General features: G+C 39.5%; 2 protein-coding genes across 2 annotated transcripts; both read right to left on the minus strand.

Moving 5' to 3' along the window:
* Positions 1-7: 7 nt before the first annotated feature.
* On the minus strand, positions 8-7,659 carry LOC119887130 (phenolphthiocerol/phthiocerol polyketide synthase subunit C-like; the record flags this gene model as incomplete). The annotated part of the gene is given in 7 exon segments (XM_038698055.1): positions 8-63; positions 66-5,031; positions 5,389-5,570; positions 5,732-5,938; positions 6,081-6,241; positions 6,589-6,742; positions 7,181-7,659. Coding segments are annotated over 7 exon segments (5,778 nt in total), but the record flags the coding sequence as incomplete, so codon positions are not given.
* A 1,028-nt stretch (positions 7,660-8,687) lies between these two features.
* Positions 8,688-14,464, minus strand: LOC119887132 (retinol dehydrogenase 12-like). Its single transcript, XM_038698056.1, has 7 exons — positions 14,311-14,464; positions 13,906-14,021; positions 12,950-13,105; positions 12,754-12,858; positions 10,233-10,442; positions 9,883-10,075; positions 8,688-9,156 (listed from the first exon to the last, which is right to left on the minus strand). The coding sequence occupies exons 1-7, from the start codon at positions 14,322-14,324 to the stop codon at positions 9,054-9,056; spliced, it is 897 nt and encodes a 298-aa protein (XP_038553984.1). The 5' UTR covers positions 14,325-14,464; the 3' UTR covers positions 8,688-9,053.
* Between the last annotated feature and the right edge of the window lie 1,375 nt (positions 14,465-15,839).

The following is a 15,839-nucleotide window of genomic DNA, read 5'->3' on the forward strand; positions in this document are numbered from 1 at the left end:
CCTTTGCCTCCAGAAACCGCTGGAAATGCTCCTTGTTCAAGAGGAGGCCGAGGTTTAGAGCTCCCAGTTGATAGACTGTCCAGGCAGCCCGAGTTTCCGCCTGTACTGACAGAACATGTCGAGGAATGTGTTGGCGGCAGCGTAGTTTGTTTGTGATGCGTTTCCAAGAAAAGCTGAGATGGAGGAGTAACACACAAAGTAATCCAACTGACAGTTCTGTGTTGCGTTGTGCAAATTCAGTGCACCATTTACTTTTGGTTTGAGAACCTTCTCATAAAGCGACCTGTCAAGGGTCTCAATTAGCCCATCATGCAAGACGACAGCACTGTGAAACACTCCTCTGACTGGACAACCAGGGAATTTCTGGCCGATGACACTGATAACCTTGTGCACATGCTCAGACACAGATATGTCACACTCCATGGTAGTGATGCAGTTTCCACACTGTTTCTCCACATTGTGTATCTCTTGCTGCACATCTGGTGTAGGCTTGCTCCTGGAGAGTATAACGATGTACTCTCCCCCTCTTTGCGAAATGAACTTGACAGTTTCGAAGCCCAGACCAGAAAGACCACCCGCCACTATGTACACTGCTCGCTTTCGGAAAAGCAGCTTTTTTATTGGAAGTACTGGAATGTCAGACAGCATAGTTTTGGCATCTTTTCCCAGAGCCACAACGCCCAGTTTCTTTGAGTTGAAGTATGATTGGGATTTTTCTGAATTGAGGCTCTTGATGCTTTCAGATTTCACACTCTGAAAGGTAAAGCTTTCAAGACCAAATTTCCTGCTAAAGCTCATTGACTTCAGCCAGTGATAAATGCGTGGCCTTTGTGCACTCAAGGATCCCTTTTGCAAAATGGCTGGCATCTGAATTATCTGCACGTGAACACTTTCCCTTATACTTTGGAACACACCCTGAGCAAGGGAACACTGCATCTGAGATTCGCAGATGAAGACAACATGTTGGACACCTGGAAAGTTGCAAATTTTAAGAATCAGAGATTCATTAAATGGAGGCAGCACAACAAATGCATCCATTTGATTGACATCCACAAAAGAGCCATTGCACTGTGTGCCAACAATGACATTCCAACCTGACTTGTAAGAAGTGATTGCCAAGACTTTCAACAGAGCAGAATCAGGCACAGAAGATATGATTCCTAGATTATGTTTGGCTCTGGGCAAAGCTCGATGCAGGATCTCCCATGCTAGCACAAAATAGGAAACACAGGGTGTTTTTCGAAGAAATGGGAACCGCTTAGTGCTGTAGCATACATCCTCTGGAACTCTGACCTTGCTGGCCGCCACCACAGGATAACAGGAAGCAACATGGTCTCCCACTTTCAATTTCCTGACATCTTTTCCGACGGCTGTAATGGTACCACTGAAATCAAGAGCCAGTAGCTTGTGGTTCTGTGATGAGTGTTTGTTCCAGTACAGTGTCTGGCCAAATTTCAGATGCGAAGCACTGACAGGGAAGTAATCAGATGAATGAACACATATCTTAGTGGGCCGAATTTCAACTGCTGTATCACCGATTGGCTGGGCCTCCTCCTCAAAGTGGATGGCACTCAGTTGAGTCATCTTATGTGCGTCGGTGGTCTGAAGGATACAGGGTTCAGATATTGTAGAGGTGAAACTGCACTCTGAACTGTCAATGGCTTCTGGTGGAGTGCGCACAATGGAAGGTTTCAGAATCAGCCCATCTTTTACCACCAACTCTGGGTACTTGCTACAAGGACATGATCTTAGGACCTCAGACAGAGCTGCAATGTCCCTAGCAGAGATTGTGCTTATATCAATCAGCTGAAATGAAAGATCTGGTATCTCTGCAGCAAATGATCTTGTCATGCCAGCGAGAGCAAAACCTGGACTTATGTGGTCCAGAGTGATGTCAGATGAACAGTAGGTGACTGCCCGGATGGAGTGTGGGAAGCTAATTCGCTTTAGCTCAAGGACTATTTGGCGGAAAATCTCACAGCAGCTCGCCAAGTGCTGCAGGACAACATCAGCTGCCAGTGAAGTGAGGTTTTCTTTGCCCCACAAAAACAAGACCTCATCAAAGTTTTTCTCAATATCTGTTATATTGAGATTTGCCAAGAGAGAGGGAAACCCATGACTCAAGATATATTTAGCATGTTTGAAGGATACATATCTAGACTTCACGTCCAAATATTGCTGAAGGCCTTTAGAGATCCCTATATGGTCACAGAAGACCAAGGCCTTAGGCGGAAGAGCCGATGTGAGGCCTTCAGGGATGACACTAAAGGCATTGTGGTAGAAGTACTCTTCCACCACATGAGAGCGACTGCCAAGGTACTTGATGATCACATGCTTAACCTCAACCAACACTCTTCCTTCTTTATCTGCAAAACAGCCACAAACCTCAATGTGATCAAGGCCCACATCAATTGCTCTAAGGTAGATAATCATCTCATCTTGCAAGGGTTCAAACACTGTCAGACTTCCTATTTTGGCAGGAAATCCTGGCCTACCAGCAAAAATGTGCTTCACTGTAACTGGGAGAAGCTGCATCAGAAAATCTAGCACAACAGGATGAATACAGTAGTCGTGCAACTGAGACCGCAGTTGTTCTGGAACTGTGACAACTACAAAAGCCTCCTTGAGATCTTCTCCATAATGCACATCCCCCTTATTCTGGAAAACATCTCCATACTGAAAGCCTCCTTGAGAGAGATACCCATAGAACGCCTGAGAGCTAACTACAGATTTGCATCTTTTGTAGATGGAGCTTAGTGAAATGCACTGCTCCTCAGTCAGCCTCTCTTTCTTTGAAACCACTGTGCCTGATGCATACAATGCAGATGCTGAGAGTACCATGAAACCAGTTTCTTTCTCTTTTTGTTCTAGTTGCACCTTCATTTCAGGGGAATTCTGGGTTAAAACAAATGGACTGTGAAAACTGACACTGAGCTGTAGTGAGCTGAGCGGTACTTTTGGTTTACCACTGGCCATGAATGCGGCTAAGCCCAACTCAGCATAGAAGGCACCAGGGATGATGGGTATATCATTATGCTTGTGCTCTTTCAAGTAGAAAGATGAGTCAGACTTCAGATCACAGCTGAAAACGTTGCTTTCGCTTCCTGTCTGACAGAGAACAGGATGATTACTTGCTGTTCTTTTCTGTGCTGCCCCAATGATGACATCTCTGTATGAGCAATCAAACTGGTATTTCAAAATAGGCACTGGAACTGTCTCATATCCTATGTAGAAGGTGCTCCAATTTACATGGACACCCAGTTCAAACAGCTTAGAAACAACAGAAATGATTGTTTCATGATCTTTCTCTGGCTGCACAGATGCAAGAACAGCTGTGTCATCACCCAGAGATTCCATGATATTTCTCTGTAGTGCCCGTCTTGGCCCTATCTCCACAAAGACTGTGTTCTTCTTTCCTTTAGTTGCTGACCTCACTGCCTGCTCAAAGGCTACTGGCTCACGAATGTTTCTAGCCCAGTATTCCCCTGTGCAGAAATCACCCTGCTGGACTTCCTTGCCCGTCACTGTTGAGAACAACTCTGTGTCAAGACCATTCACCTGCAAGGAGCCAATTGTCTCCTTAATTTCTGGCACAATTGGGTCCATCATGTGGCTGTGATAAGCAGCAGAGACATCCAGTACACGAACGAACAGATTTTGACTGTTGGCTGAGGTGCTTAGCTCCTTATGGAGGCTCTCAATTGCATCTGCCTCACCTGAGAGGGTGCAGGACTGAGGGCTGTTGAAAGCAGCAAGGCAAATTCTTCCAGAGTAACGATGGAGAAGAGCAGTTACCTCTGATACAGCCATGTTGCTGATCACAAGCATCTTTCCCCCAGTGACTTTTCTCTGGAGAATGCTGCGTAAATAGACGACTTTTACTGCATCCTCAAGAGACAAGAGGCCAGAACAGTGAGCAGCTGCAACCTCCCCAACAGAGTGCCCAAGGATTGCATCAGGCTTGACACCCCAGTGTCTGAATAGGGTGGTAATGCCAACTTGGATAGCAAAGAGGAGTGGTTGGACAACATCTGGGTTTTTGAAGTCACTATCCTCAAACTCACTCTCAAGGGTGTCCAAGATATTGAGCGTACTCAGTCTTTGGAAAAGTTGTGCAATCTCTTTGATCTTATCCCTGAACACAGGCTCGTGTTTAAGTAGCTGTTTGCACATGCCATGGTAAGTGACGCCATTTCCACAAAAGACAAACACTAACCTTGGATCTGAGTAGGACGGGCTAATCTTTTTGGCTACAGTGGCACTTAACTTCTCTTTAAGATCGACTAAAGAAGAAACCACAATGGCCTTTCTGTATTTATGTTTCAGATGGCTCCTCCTACAAGCTGATGTGTACAACAGAGAATCTAGATTAACATTGCCATCTGTTTCTAGTTCTTTAAGGGTGTCTTCCATCATCAGAGTAAGAGATTTTGGTGAATTTGCAGACATGACAAAATACTTTGCCTGTTTCCCATCAGTCTTTCGCTCATTGTGTGACTGTATGTGCTGTTTGACAATGGCATGTGCATTTGTACCCCCAAAGCCAAAGTTGTTCACTCCTGCAATTCTTACACCAGAGGCTTCCCACTTTTCTGCTTGGATAGGAACTTTAATGTTCAGGGCTTTGGCATCTACACTAGCAGAATCTTGAGAGTAGAAAACTGAGGGAACAATGGTCTCATGCTTCATCATTAGGAGAACCTTAATGAGTCCGGCCACTCCAGCTGCAGATTCTGTATGTCCAATGTTGCCCTTCACAGAGCCAATCCGCAGTGTCTCTGAACCAGGAGGTTTGGCTTTTGCAATGACATTTGAGATGCTTCCCGCCTCTGTTGAGTCTCCAACTGGGGTTCCAGTCCCATGTGCCTCTATGTACTGGACATTTGCGAGGTCAGACTCTGAGTAGATTCTGCGCAGGAGCTCCTCTTGTTGTGTCATGGAGGGTTTGGTGATTGGAGTGACTGAGTGACCATCTTGGTTGACTGCTGTTTTGCTGATGATACCCCAGATATGGTCATGGTCTTGTATAGCCTGTAAAGTGAGAATAAGACTAAAATTAAACAAGAATGAGAGTATAATTTGCGTCAATGACTTGGGACTGAAAATTGTGATATTTAGTCCCAGTCCAAATTATGTAAAAAAAACAACATTTAGACTTGTAAAGCATCACTGGAGAGAAACAGGGCTACCGACAACTATGAAGTTGCTGACTAATAAAACGTTAATGGGTACTGTTCAAACAGTTTAATGTTTAACAGAAGCAATTAGTTTCGTTTTAGTAAATCAATTAGTTATTAATTCATAGTGGTCTAATATCTGATTTGGTCCGATGTTAATAAAAATTAAAAAGTGAAATTGGGAAACTTTTGTTATTCCACATAGTCTAACCTTTTTCAGAGGCTTCAGGAGAACAACGCCACAGCCCTCCCCTCTACCATAACCATCTGCTCTGTTGGAAAAAGGTTTGCTGGTCCCTTCAGGTGAGATCATCATGGCCTTGCTGAGAGCAACAAACACTCTTGGCTCTAGGATACAGTTGACACCTCCACAAACAGCCATGTCACAATCACCTGACAAGATAAAACATATTTTACATCTCTATATCTCACACAGTAGTTTTCTGAATGCCATTTTAACATGTAATTTAAAGCACTATGGTGGGGCATGGTTTTACATCAGAGTTATTTCACAGGATGCTGTCAGTGACTTTAATTAGACATACTATACAGACCTTGTTTAATTGATTGACAGGCCAGATGAAGAGCCACGAGAGATGATGAGCAGGCACAGTCAATGGACAGTGAGGGGCCAGTGAAGTTGAAAATGTAGGAGACTCTGTTTGCTGCAATACTCATGGCCAGCCCTGTGCCAGTCCAGTGGTTGATCACCCTTGGGTGCACGTTTGCAGCATTTGTCTCATAGTCTCTGTTCATCATGCCTATAATAAAAGAATAATAAAAAAGGTTATTCAGATAGTTAGTTATTTCAAATTAGTTTAACCCAGATGGAAGTTTAAATTGTAAGTAAGAATTTGATCCAGCAGAAAGTACTTGCTAGTCAACACATATTTACTGACTTACCAAAAAACACTCCTGTCCGGGTCCCACTGGCCTTCTCCATAGGAATTCCAGCATTCTCTAAAGCCCTGTAGACACACTGAAGGAGCTGTTTTTGTTGAGGGTCCATTTGTTCCACTTCACTGTCACTGATGCCGAAAAACTTGTGGTCAAATTCATTGAACCTGAAAGCATTCAAAACCATTACATCAAATTTGGAGACTTTCATAATCATAATAATAAAGTAATTAATAATTAAATTAATATAATACTTTAATTGTCTTGAAAATCAGATGTGCTTATCACAGCAGCTTACTTCTGTTGCTGGTTGAACACAGGCAATGTGAGAGGATACATCAATATTTTTATCCATCTATATTATTTGACACCAACAGACAAGACTTTTCCAAAGTCTCAAAAATCCAGTTTAAAGAAAACAATCTAACACTAAGGACTACAAAGAAATGGACACATGTGCCTATATGTAAGTAAGCCTATCAAAATCTGTCTAATAATAAGGTTTAAACCATACCCGTCAATCAGAGCAGCCTTGGCTGTGCGGGATTTACCAGGTTTGTTGTCATCAGGGTCATACCAGCTGACTAAGTCAAATCTTTCTTTGGGAATTGGCGCAGAACAATTTCTCCCATCCACCAGAACTTTCCAGAAGTTGTTAATCCCTTCTCCTGTTTGGAAAGATAAAGAAAATATATAAAATAGACAGATAGAAACAAATTATTGCGTGCGTGACTCCCCTGATTGGCAAGACAAAGTTGTAGTGAAAAGGGTAGAAATCACTTTATGGAATGACATTTTTTAGAATTACCAGAGATTAATTTGACCAACCCTGGGGGAGGTTGTATGTCTCAAGTGAACACACTTTAATCTGTTAGTTTTAGATCTTAACTAATAATGTTGAAATGATGCAGTTTGTCTTTTTTTGTAGTATTTGTTATACAGTGTTCTATAACTACATTCAGAGATATTGTCCATTTATCTCAATGCACATTGTGAGACACAGAGAGAATCTGTAAATGGCAAATTTGTTAAAATGAATAGAAAAACAAACATGAAAAAACAAACAAAACACAACAAAATCAAGTTTTCAGACTCAAATGGCTTACCCCCTGGAAAATTGCATCCAATGCCTACCACTGCAATACTGTCTTCATCCATTCTGGCTGAACATCGTTGGGAAAGAAAAATCAAATATCTTTACTGCTCCGTCATGCCAACATCACTCTTTTTTCCAGGCAACATCCCATGCAGAAATAAATGGGTTTAGCATTCTTTAAACTGTGTAATTAATCCAGTTTTGTCATGCACCAGTGCATCCTTACATCCATACCGTTGCCTTTTCCCTCAGCGATGGTATCACTGCAGGACCTGCTGTTGATTCTTATAGCCAGCTTCTTTTCTTTATTAAATATTAATGATTTATTGTATACGTAGCCATGGTGATGAAGGACTTCAGTGCACACATTTATGGCGCCTTGGAAATGATTAGACTAAGTTTAATGGGTACATGAATAGGTTGTTAAACAATGGGGCGGCTCTAGGTCTTGTTTCATTCAAGCTCATCACAGTTATGCCATAAATAACAATCAACCAATTGATCAAGGAAATCAAGTTTAAGATCTTCTTATGGTTAACATTTTTTAAATTAACCACACAACTTTATTAATCTGAAAATAATAATTTACCACACAATGCTTTATACTACACAAACGTGTTGTATGTTAAAAAAGAGTGTTCCATTAGCTTTATGTTTTGATCACATACGTTAAGATGAAAGTAGATGTTGAAAGATGCGCTTTAAACAAACTCTCAACAAAGCAGCGATAATGACTATAACTAACAATGTGTGCAACGTTATCTTTGGGCACATTATGCAAAGACTGACTGAGAGCTTCAAGTGCTTTTACAGAACATTATGATGTCCCAGTGAAGTTGACCTTTTGGATATAAAATATTCACTTCATAATTTTTTCCTATTAGACATTTCTGTGAAATGAATTAGTGTATGAATTCTTCCAAAAATGGGCGATCACAGTGACTTGACCTTTGATCACCAAATAGAGCTGAACAATTAATCAATCAACAATGATCATTCTCTCCGATATTGCAAATCTTATCGCAATAATCAGTCAAAATAATCACAATTTGATTTTTTTATATGATTCAGCCCTACCACCAAATTCTAATCAGGTCATCCTTGAGTCCAAGTGGACGTTTGTGCCAAATTTGAAGAAATTCCCTCAATGCGTTCCAAACACCTCACTTTCGTGAGAATGGGGACAGAAATTATGTAAACATAATGAAATTATGGGATAGATAACTGCTCTGGCTGGCTCTTTGTTTTACTGCCGTTATCAATCTACTGCAGTCACACAGAGATTGATACAGTGGTATCAAAGTTATAAACTGTGGTTGTCTTTATTACCCTTTGTTAAAAAGGTGATAGAGGTCAGACAAGGGTGAGAGTGTTCTATAAAAATAAAATAATCATAATCAGAAAGATTTATTGACTTTTTCAGGAAGTTAATATAACAGAACCAAATGGGTAAAGGCATTTATGTAACAACTCATAAACTATTATATCACATAGATAGAAAAAAACAAAACAAAACAAAAGGACGTAACATTGTGTTTAATGTCAGAATATACATGCAGAGAAAAGGCATTGAGAGATGTAGACAACCCTGTAGTCTGAACACTACAAAGTTATAAAAAATGGATAGAAAAGTATTCAGGTTTTTGGTATCGTAAACTTTGCACTAATTCCATACAGTATTTAGTATTTTTTTTTTACTAAGAAATAATGCTATGTTGTGCGGATACTGTATGCATGCAAGTATGTTAGTATGTAAAGCAAATCCATACAATATCATTTTAGGATAAGAATATAATTTTTTTGGCATTGGTATTAGTGAAACAAGACATAGTGCATCAATTAGTAGAAAAACACAACAGACTTTATTTTAAATCCAGGTTGCCTCATTCCCACGTTATCGACAGCAGCTGACAGCTCAACTCCCACAACTTCTGCGCCACGTCGTCATCTTTACCGGCTGCTGAGCAGTTGGCAGGAGCACAATCGCTGTAAGCAAAGACATATAAGGTGAGCAACTTAAAACGAGATGAATCAGCTCTTTCATACATTCAGTGTGGTCGTGAATGATTCAGAGCTCAATGAGTTTAAGGTTTAGTTCCTGTCTATATGCCATCAGAAGATTTGTGCCATTTTGACTGAGAAGTGATTATTTCATGCGACCACTTGAGCTTAATCTATTCAGTAAATAATAACTGTCTTGTAAACATACAAGCCAACTATTGTCAGTCTTTCATTTGTTAACATTAACAGTGCCTGCTTTTTTTTGGTATGCTAGGTTGCTAACAAAGGCTTGAAGCATTTATTTCACAGCCTGTGACAGGCTCAAATGAGGCAATTCATGGTTATATAAGAATTGCCCATACGTCAATAAATATTTTACAAGTACCCCTCTTCAAAATGGTTTGGTTGCTATATTGTAAATTAGGCCACTGGTTCCTAATCTAGGGTCGGCATACAGCCAAGGGGTTAAGGGTTGCAAGATGATTAACGCAACATTTTTTTAAGTTTCAGGCTTCTAAACATTATTCAGAGAAGGAAAAATCTCCCTCGAGCCAGCTGGTTACAACTCCTAAACTGTGATAAGAGGCTGTAAAAATTTTTCCACTGTTTCAAACCATATTAAGCTATTACATGTTATCTTCTAGTCCTCCACAATGGCATCAGTTGCTGTTGATATAAAATGTATAAGCTGCATGTAAAAACAAAGTGCACCTGTAGTATCCACCGCTCTCTTTCTCCAGTGACGGTTCCACAGCGCAGTAAATGGTCGTCTGAGCTCCCTGGACAGAGTTTTTGGTGAATGGACTGGCGATCTTCATGAGAACCTGTTGAGAGCCACTCAGATGACGCCACAAATCTGTCTGGACGACTCCAGGGTGGAGGGAATATGTTGTCACACCCGTGCCTGTAAGACAAGTCAATACTTGATTACTGCTACCGTACATGAAGAAACTGCATATGAATAAGTACTCTCCCACATTATTTGACCATCCTCTGTTTAAATCAAATACAGGATGCTCTTAAAATGCTTAAAATGACAAACATAAGGGTATAATGCACACCTTCCAGTCTCTTAGCCAATGAACGGGTGAAGAGGATATTGGCTAGCTTGCTCTGAGAGTAGGCTCCGTTCTTGTTGTAACTCTTCTCGCTGTTGAGGTCCTCCAGATTGATGGAGCCCCAGGAATGAGCCATGGAAGACACTGTGATAATCCTGGCTGGTGCCGATCTCTTAATCAGGTCAATCAACAAATGTGTCAACAGGAAGTGACCTGGAGAACAAGGAAATATGACTCTCACATAGACCTGCAACGATTCGTTGTCAGCTATTAAATTAATCTGCAACTATTTTGATAATCGACTAAATCGGTTTGACTCATTATTTAGGAAAAAAAAAGGTCACTTAACTCTGATTCCAGCTTCTAAAATATTAATATTTTCTAGTTTCTTTACTCCTTTCTGAAAAATTAATATCTTTGGGTTGACAAGACAATAAAAGATGTCATCTTGGGCTTTTTGAAACACTGATCAACATTTTTCACCATTTTATGGACCAAACAAGTAATCAAAAAAAATAAATCGACAGATTAATTAACAATGAACTTCTTAGTTGCAGCCCTTTTCTCATATTCAAATTCAGAGTTTAGTAAAGCAGAATAAGGATAATGTATCGCACGTCATGAGTAATATTTAAGAAAAATGATTTTTGAAGCTTGATAACGACTGCTTAATATTCCAAACCTGGTAAAAGGCTTTTATCTCCAGAATCTACACTAGTGGTTCCAAAAGAGGGGTCCCCAGGGGTCCCTGAGGGGGTTCCAGGGGGTCCCCAGCAAAAACGGGAATTCTTTATTTTCACTATATTTCCATCCATAAGTAACAGAACATATTATTTTGGTCAGATTAGCGATCCTGGGACAAAATCTTTTCAAATGGGGGTTCATGGTCCAATTCGTGTCAGTTTAGGGGTCCTTGACATGAAAAACTTTGAGAACCACTTATCTACACTACATCAAACAGATGCTCTAAACATGTCAAACGTCTGACAAAAAGGATTTTAATCACATTTATGATCTACAATAGACATAGCTGTTGTGTACCTTCAATATTCCCGCCACAATTATACAGCAATTACAAAAAAAAAAAATCAATTACGATAACATGTCATTATTATATTTTTGACAAAATGTACTGAAACTTGTAGCAGGTTATATAATGTTCTCTTATGCTTCATTTGCTGTCTGTGTGTTGTTGATATATACACTCGGTTCAGTTTATTAGGTACACTTATGTCATTGAGATGTGAAAACACTGGAAACTGTCATTAAGGTATAAGCCCACAGGACTGCTTATTAAGAAACATGGAAAAAAATATAATGATGGACCAAAGTTTAGGATTTTTTGTTGCAAAGGTTATGTCCATTTCTAATAAGAATTCCTCAGTTATATCAAGTCTTTCTTATAATTGCAATGTTTTCCTACCTACAGAATAATAAAAAACAACAGCACTCGGACTGGCAGTGTGAGAGACTTATATATATATAAAAAAAAAAAAAGTATCCATATTGTCTGTATGTTGATCAAAAAGATCAATAATCACATCCACAACAAGCCACTTGAATTTTTAGCGACCAAATTTAAAGACAGGAAAGGTATTATTGTCTTTAAAACTATTAACCTTGGCAGGGACGAATGTTCTGATGGCAGGGTGATAAAACTCGATGTTACCTAAGAACTATTATCCTTATCAGACATCAGCGCAACAAGTTTTAATAATAATCAACACCAATTAATATTAACAGCAAAAGGATATTACAGCTAAATAGTAAGAGTATAATAGAGGGCTGTATACAGGTGAGCGTGAAAAGTAAAATCCACTTTAAAGTTATCTTGGTGAAGTCTGTGTGAAATTCTGTGAATCAATACATCAGTGATATATTATTTGCTTCTACCATTTCCAAAATGTTACAGTGATACAAAAAAAAAGGTACTGTTGCATTCAATCACATCTAGACGAGTCACCCTACTGCAGGGAGGAAAACGTCTGGCACCCAGTGGACATTACATGGAGGTAAAACGGTTTTGAATGCCTTGACAACTTCCACTTCGAGACATGCCTGGTACAAGGGTGCGTAAACTAAACGCAAACCTTGGAGCTACAGTAAGTCAGTTCAGCACGAGAAAAAAATTTGTATGTAGTGTAACTATCCTCTGATACAATATATGGAGGTAAATCATTGTCACTGTCATTGTAAATGCACAGACTATGAGTCACAAATATATATTACAATTTGTTGACACATTTTTGTACTTGAAATCCAGAATTTGAATGAATATAAAAGTTATTTGTCTGTAATATATTTGTGACTCATAGTTTGTGCATTTCCAATGATATTGGCAATTTCCCGCTTTACAATCAGCTCTGCTTATAAAATCAGTATTAAGAGGTTCATTTAAAAAAGATTTTTAAATTAGACACCATATTACTAATAATCTGGGTGCAAAATATGAAACAAATGTTCCCGACTCACAAATCTTTAACTCCTATCCTCATTACACAAGAGACTACACAGTTTTATTTACCCAAGTGATTGACACCGATCTGCATCTCGAAGCCATCTGCTGTTTTCCCATAAGGACAAACCATTACACCAGCATTGTTGATGAGGATGTTGAGTTTCGGCTCGTCTGTAGAAAAGAACATCAAGAAGTAAAACAGTACGACTCTAAAGTCCATTCATGTGTGCAGCTTTCAAAAAGAAGAAACAAATGGTTTCACCTTTGTTGATGGCTTCAGCGAATTCCCTTATTGACTTGCTATCTGCCAAGTCAAGTTTCATGTAAACAACATTTTCATTGCCTGAGCTTTCGATGACTTCTTTCACAGCGGCCTGTCCTCTTTCCATGTCTCGGCACGCCATGATGACCTTTGCTCCTAAATAGAAAAATAAAACAGAATTGAAATACAAAAGCATAAGCAAACGTCTGTATAAACATGTAGTTTATAGCGTGTAGTTTTGTGTAGGTATGCAAGCATGCTTGTAAATTGGGCGAAGAGCACCCCCTCTTGACAAAACGTGTACAGTTATTTAATAAAGGGAAATTCAGACATAAAGTTTCAACCTGGACATAAGGAAATGGGGCCAATACTTATCTTAGAAAGAAATATGGAAAAGGAATATAAAATAAAATATTTATGTCATATATTCACATTAAACAGCTCTATAATTGACTTAGTTTATTTAAAGGTTCAGCTTAAAAAAGGAATCAAAGAAGCTCAAATTAGTAATGTAGTTACTCGTTTTCATCATTTGTCGTTTGTCTTTTCTTATAATTATGACAGTAAATGCATACCTAAAAAGGAAATTCATATAGAATTGTGTATTGCATTTCACTTTATTCATTTGTTTGGTTTGTTTTGATTTAGGCATTTTTAATCTCCCCCCCCCCCAAAGTCTAAAGAAAGTGTGTTTTAGTTGCAGTCACAGATTTCATATTTTCTAGTTCACCTTCTGTGGAGCTTAGTATGTGCATTTGGGTATATCACAATAGATGAAAAGGTGTTGTTGTAAACTATTTTATTTCTCGTGAGCCATTGAGAATAATTACTCTCTGGCAGAAGTACAGAAAATAACGTCATACATGAAGTCACCAAAAAAAAAAAAAAAAAAAACCCAACTACCTTCAACCTTAAACATGAGGCGCAACTTCAGCAGTTATACATTTCAGACCAACCTCTCTTTGCCAGGTCAATGGCTGTCTCTTTGCCAATGCCAGTGTTGGCCCCAGTAATGACCACAGTTTTGTCATCCAGCCTTTCGACAGAGGACCAGGGAGTCCGGAACAAATTTCTGAGATATTGGGAAATCAGCGTGACTTAACTTAACCGACTCAACATGGGCATAAATGAACAATGACAAAAAAAACACACCTACTGCAACCACACATCATAGTTTAATCTAAACTAAGGCAAAGATTTAGACTTTTATTAACTATTATGGAGCAATTCATTTGTTAATACAGTTTAAAATTAGGCACGTTTAGCGTCAAATTACCACTTGAATAGCCTATAACTAAAACTACATAATTTATTTAGACAACTGGATTATTTATCATGAATGTACGGAGCAAGTTACTCACCTTATAGTCTGCATCTCACTTTACTACAGCAGTCGAGACTGCTCAAAACACTGAAAACAAATCTTTAACCAGAAAATAATCTCAACAGCACCAAAGTTTATGAAAAGCGTCTGAAAGCTGGTGATGCGGAAGTGTTACCAAATAGTAGCTGATATTTCTGCCAATCGGCGGCGACACCTTCACTCTCGGACAACACTGATTGGTTGAACTTGACTCTTGGTTCCGTCCCTTGTGGGGGTGTACGTTCAATTATAGATACGGGCTGCGCCGGGCGGGTGGGGAATACGCGAGGGTGTCACAAGCTGGGCACTGTTTATGGTAACTAAAAAACTAGAGCATTTATCATTCATTTACGTTCTTTATTTATTAATGGGAGCCCTGATGTTTTTGTTCTCATTCTTCTTTTTCTCCGCGAAAACATAAACTCACCAAAATTGGCATGTGGGTTGCAAATATTGCACCACTCAGGCACATAAAGTGACACTCATTGGCCTCAAGGTGGCGCTGTAACACTCAAGTTTACGTTTTCCCTCGAAAATGGTTTGGCTTTGAGTCAAAATTCTTTATTTTAATCTCTCAAGTCATCTGATGGTAATCAGCATCTGGTCTTCTTCTCTAAAAATGTTACAATCTGCTTGGACCCACTTGCAGCTGTAATTAGGCTATATTATTATAAATCACAATATATATAAAATATACAGATATACACTACCGTTCAAAAGTTTGGGGTCACCCAAACAATTTTGTGTTTTCCTGAAAAGTCACACTTATTCACCACCATATGTTGTGAAATGAATAGAAAATGGAGTCAAGACATAGACAAGGTTAGAAATAATGATTTGTATTTGAAATAAGATCTTTTTTACATCAAACTTTGCTTTCGTCAAATAATCCTCCATTTGCAGCAATTACAGCATTGCAGACCTTTGGCATTCTAGCTGTTAATTTGTTGAGGTAATCTGGAGAAATTGCACCCAACGCTTCCAGAAGCAGCTCCCACAAGTTGGATTGGTTGGATGGGCACTTCTTGCGTACCATACGGTCAAGCTGCTCCCACAACAGCTCAATGGGGTTCAGATCTGGTGACTGCGCTGGCCACTCCATTACCGATAGAATACCAGCTGCCTGCTTCTGCTCTAAATAGTTCTTGCACAATTTGGAGGTGTGTTTAGGGTCATTGTCCTGTTGTAGGATGAAATTGGCTCCAATCAAGCGCTGTCCACTGGGTATGGCATGGCGTTGCAAAATGGAGTGATAGCCTTCCTTATTCAGAATCCCTTTTACCCTGTACAAATCTCCCACCTTACCAGCACCAAAGCAACCCCAGACCATCATATTACCTCCACCATGCTTAACAGATGGCGTCAGGCATTCTTCCAGCATCTTTTCATTTGTTCTGCGTCTCACAAACGTTCTTCTTTGTGATCCAAACACCTCAAACTTGGATTCATATGTCCACAACACTTTTTTCCAGTCTTCCTCTGTCCAATGTCTATGTTCTTTTGCCCATCTTAATCTTTTTCTTTTAT

The sequence above is a fragment of the Micropterus salmoides genome, unplaced genomic scaffold (assembly GCF_014851395.1).
Source record: "Micropterus salmoides isolate LMB-PRFRI ecotype aquatic unplaced genomic scaffold, ASM1485139v1 Ms_hic_scaffold_4020, whole genome shotgun sequence".
Classification (NCBI taxonomy): Eukaryota; Metazoa; Chordata; class Actinopteri; order Centrarchiformes; family Centrarchidae; genus Micropterus; species Micropterus salmoides.

Coding starts and splice junctions, on each gene's coding strand:
- LOC119887132 (XM_038698056.1), bottom strand. Junction 13,106..13,905: donor CATTGACCTGGCAAAGAGAG/GTTGGTCTGAAA, acceptor TTTTCTATTTAG/GAGCAAAGGTCATCATGGCG. Junction 10,076..10,232: donor ATTGGCTAAGAGACTGGAAG/GTGTGCATTATA, acceptor CTTGTCTTACAG/GCACGGGTGTGACAACATAT.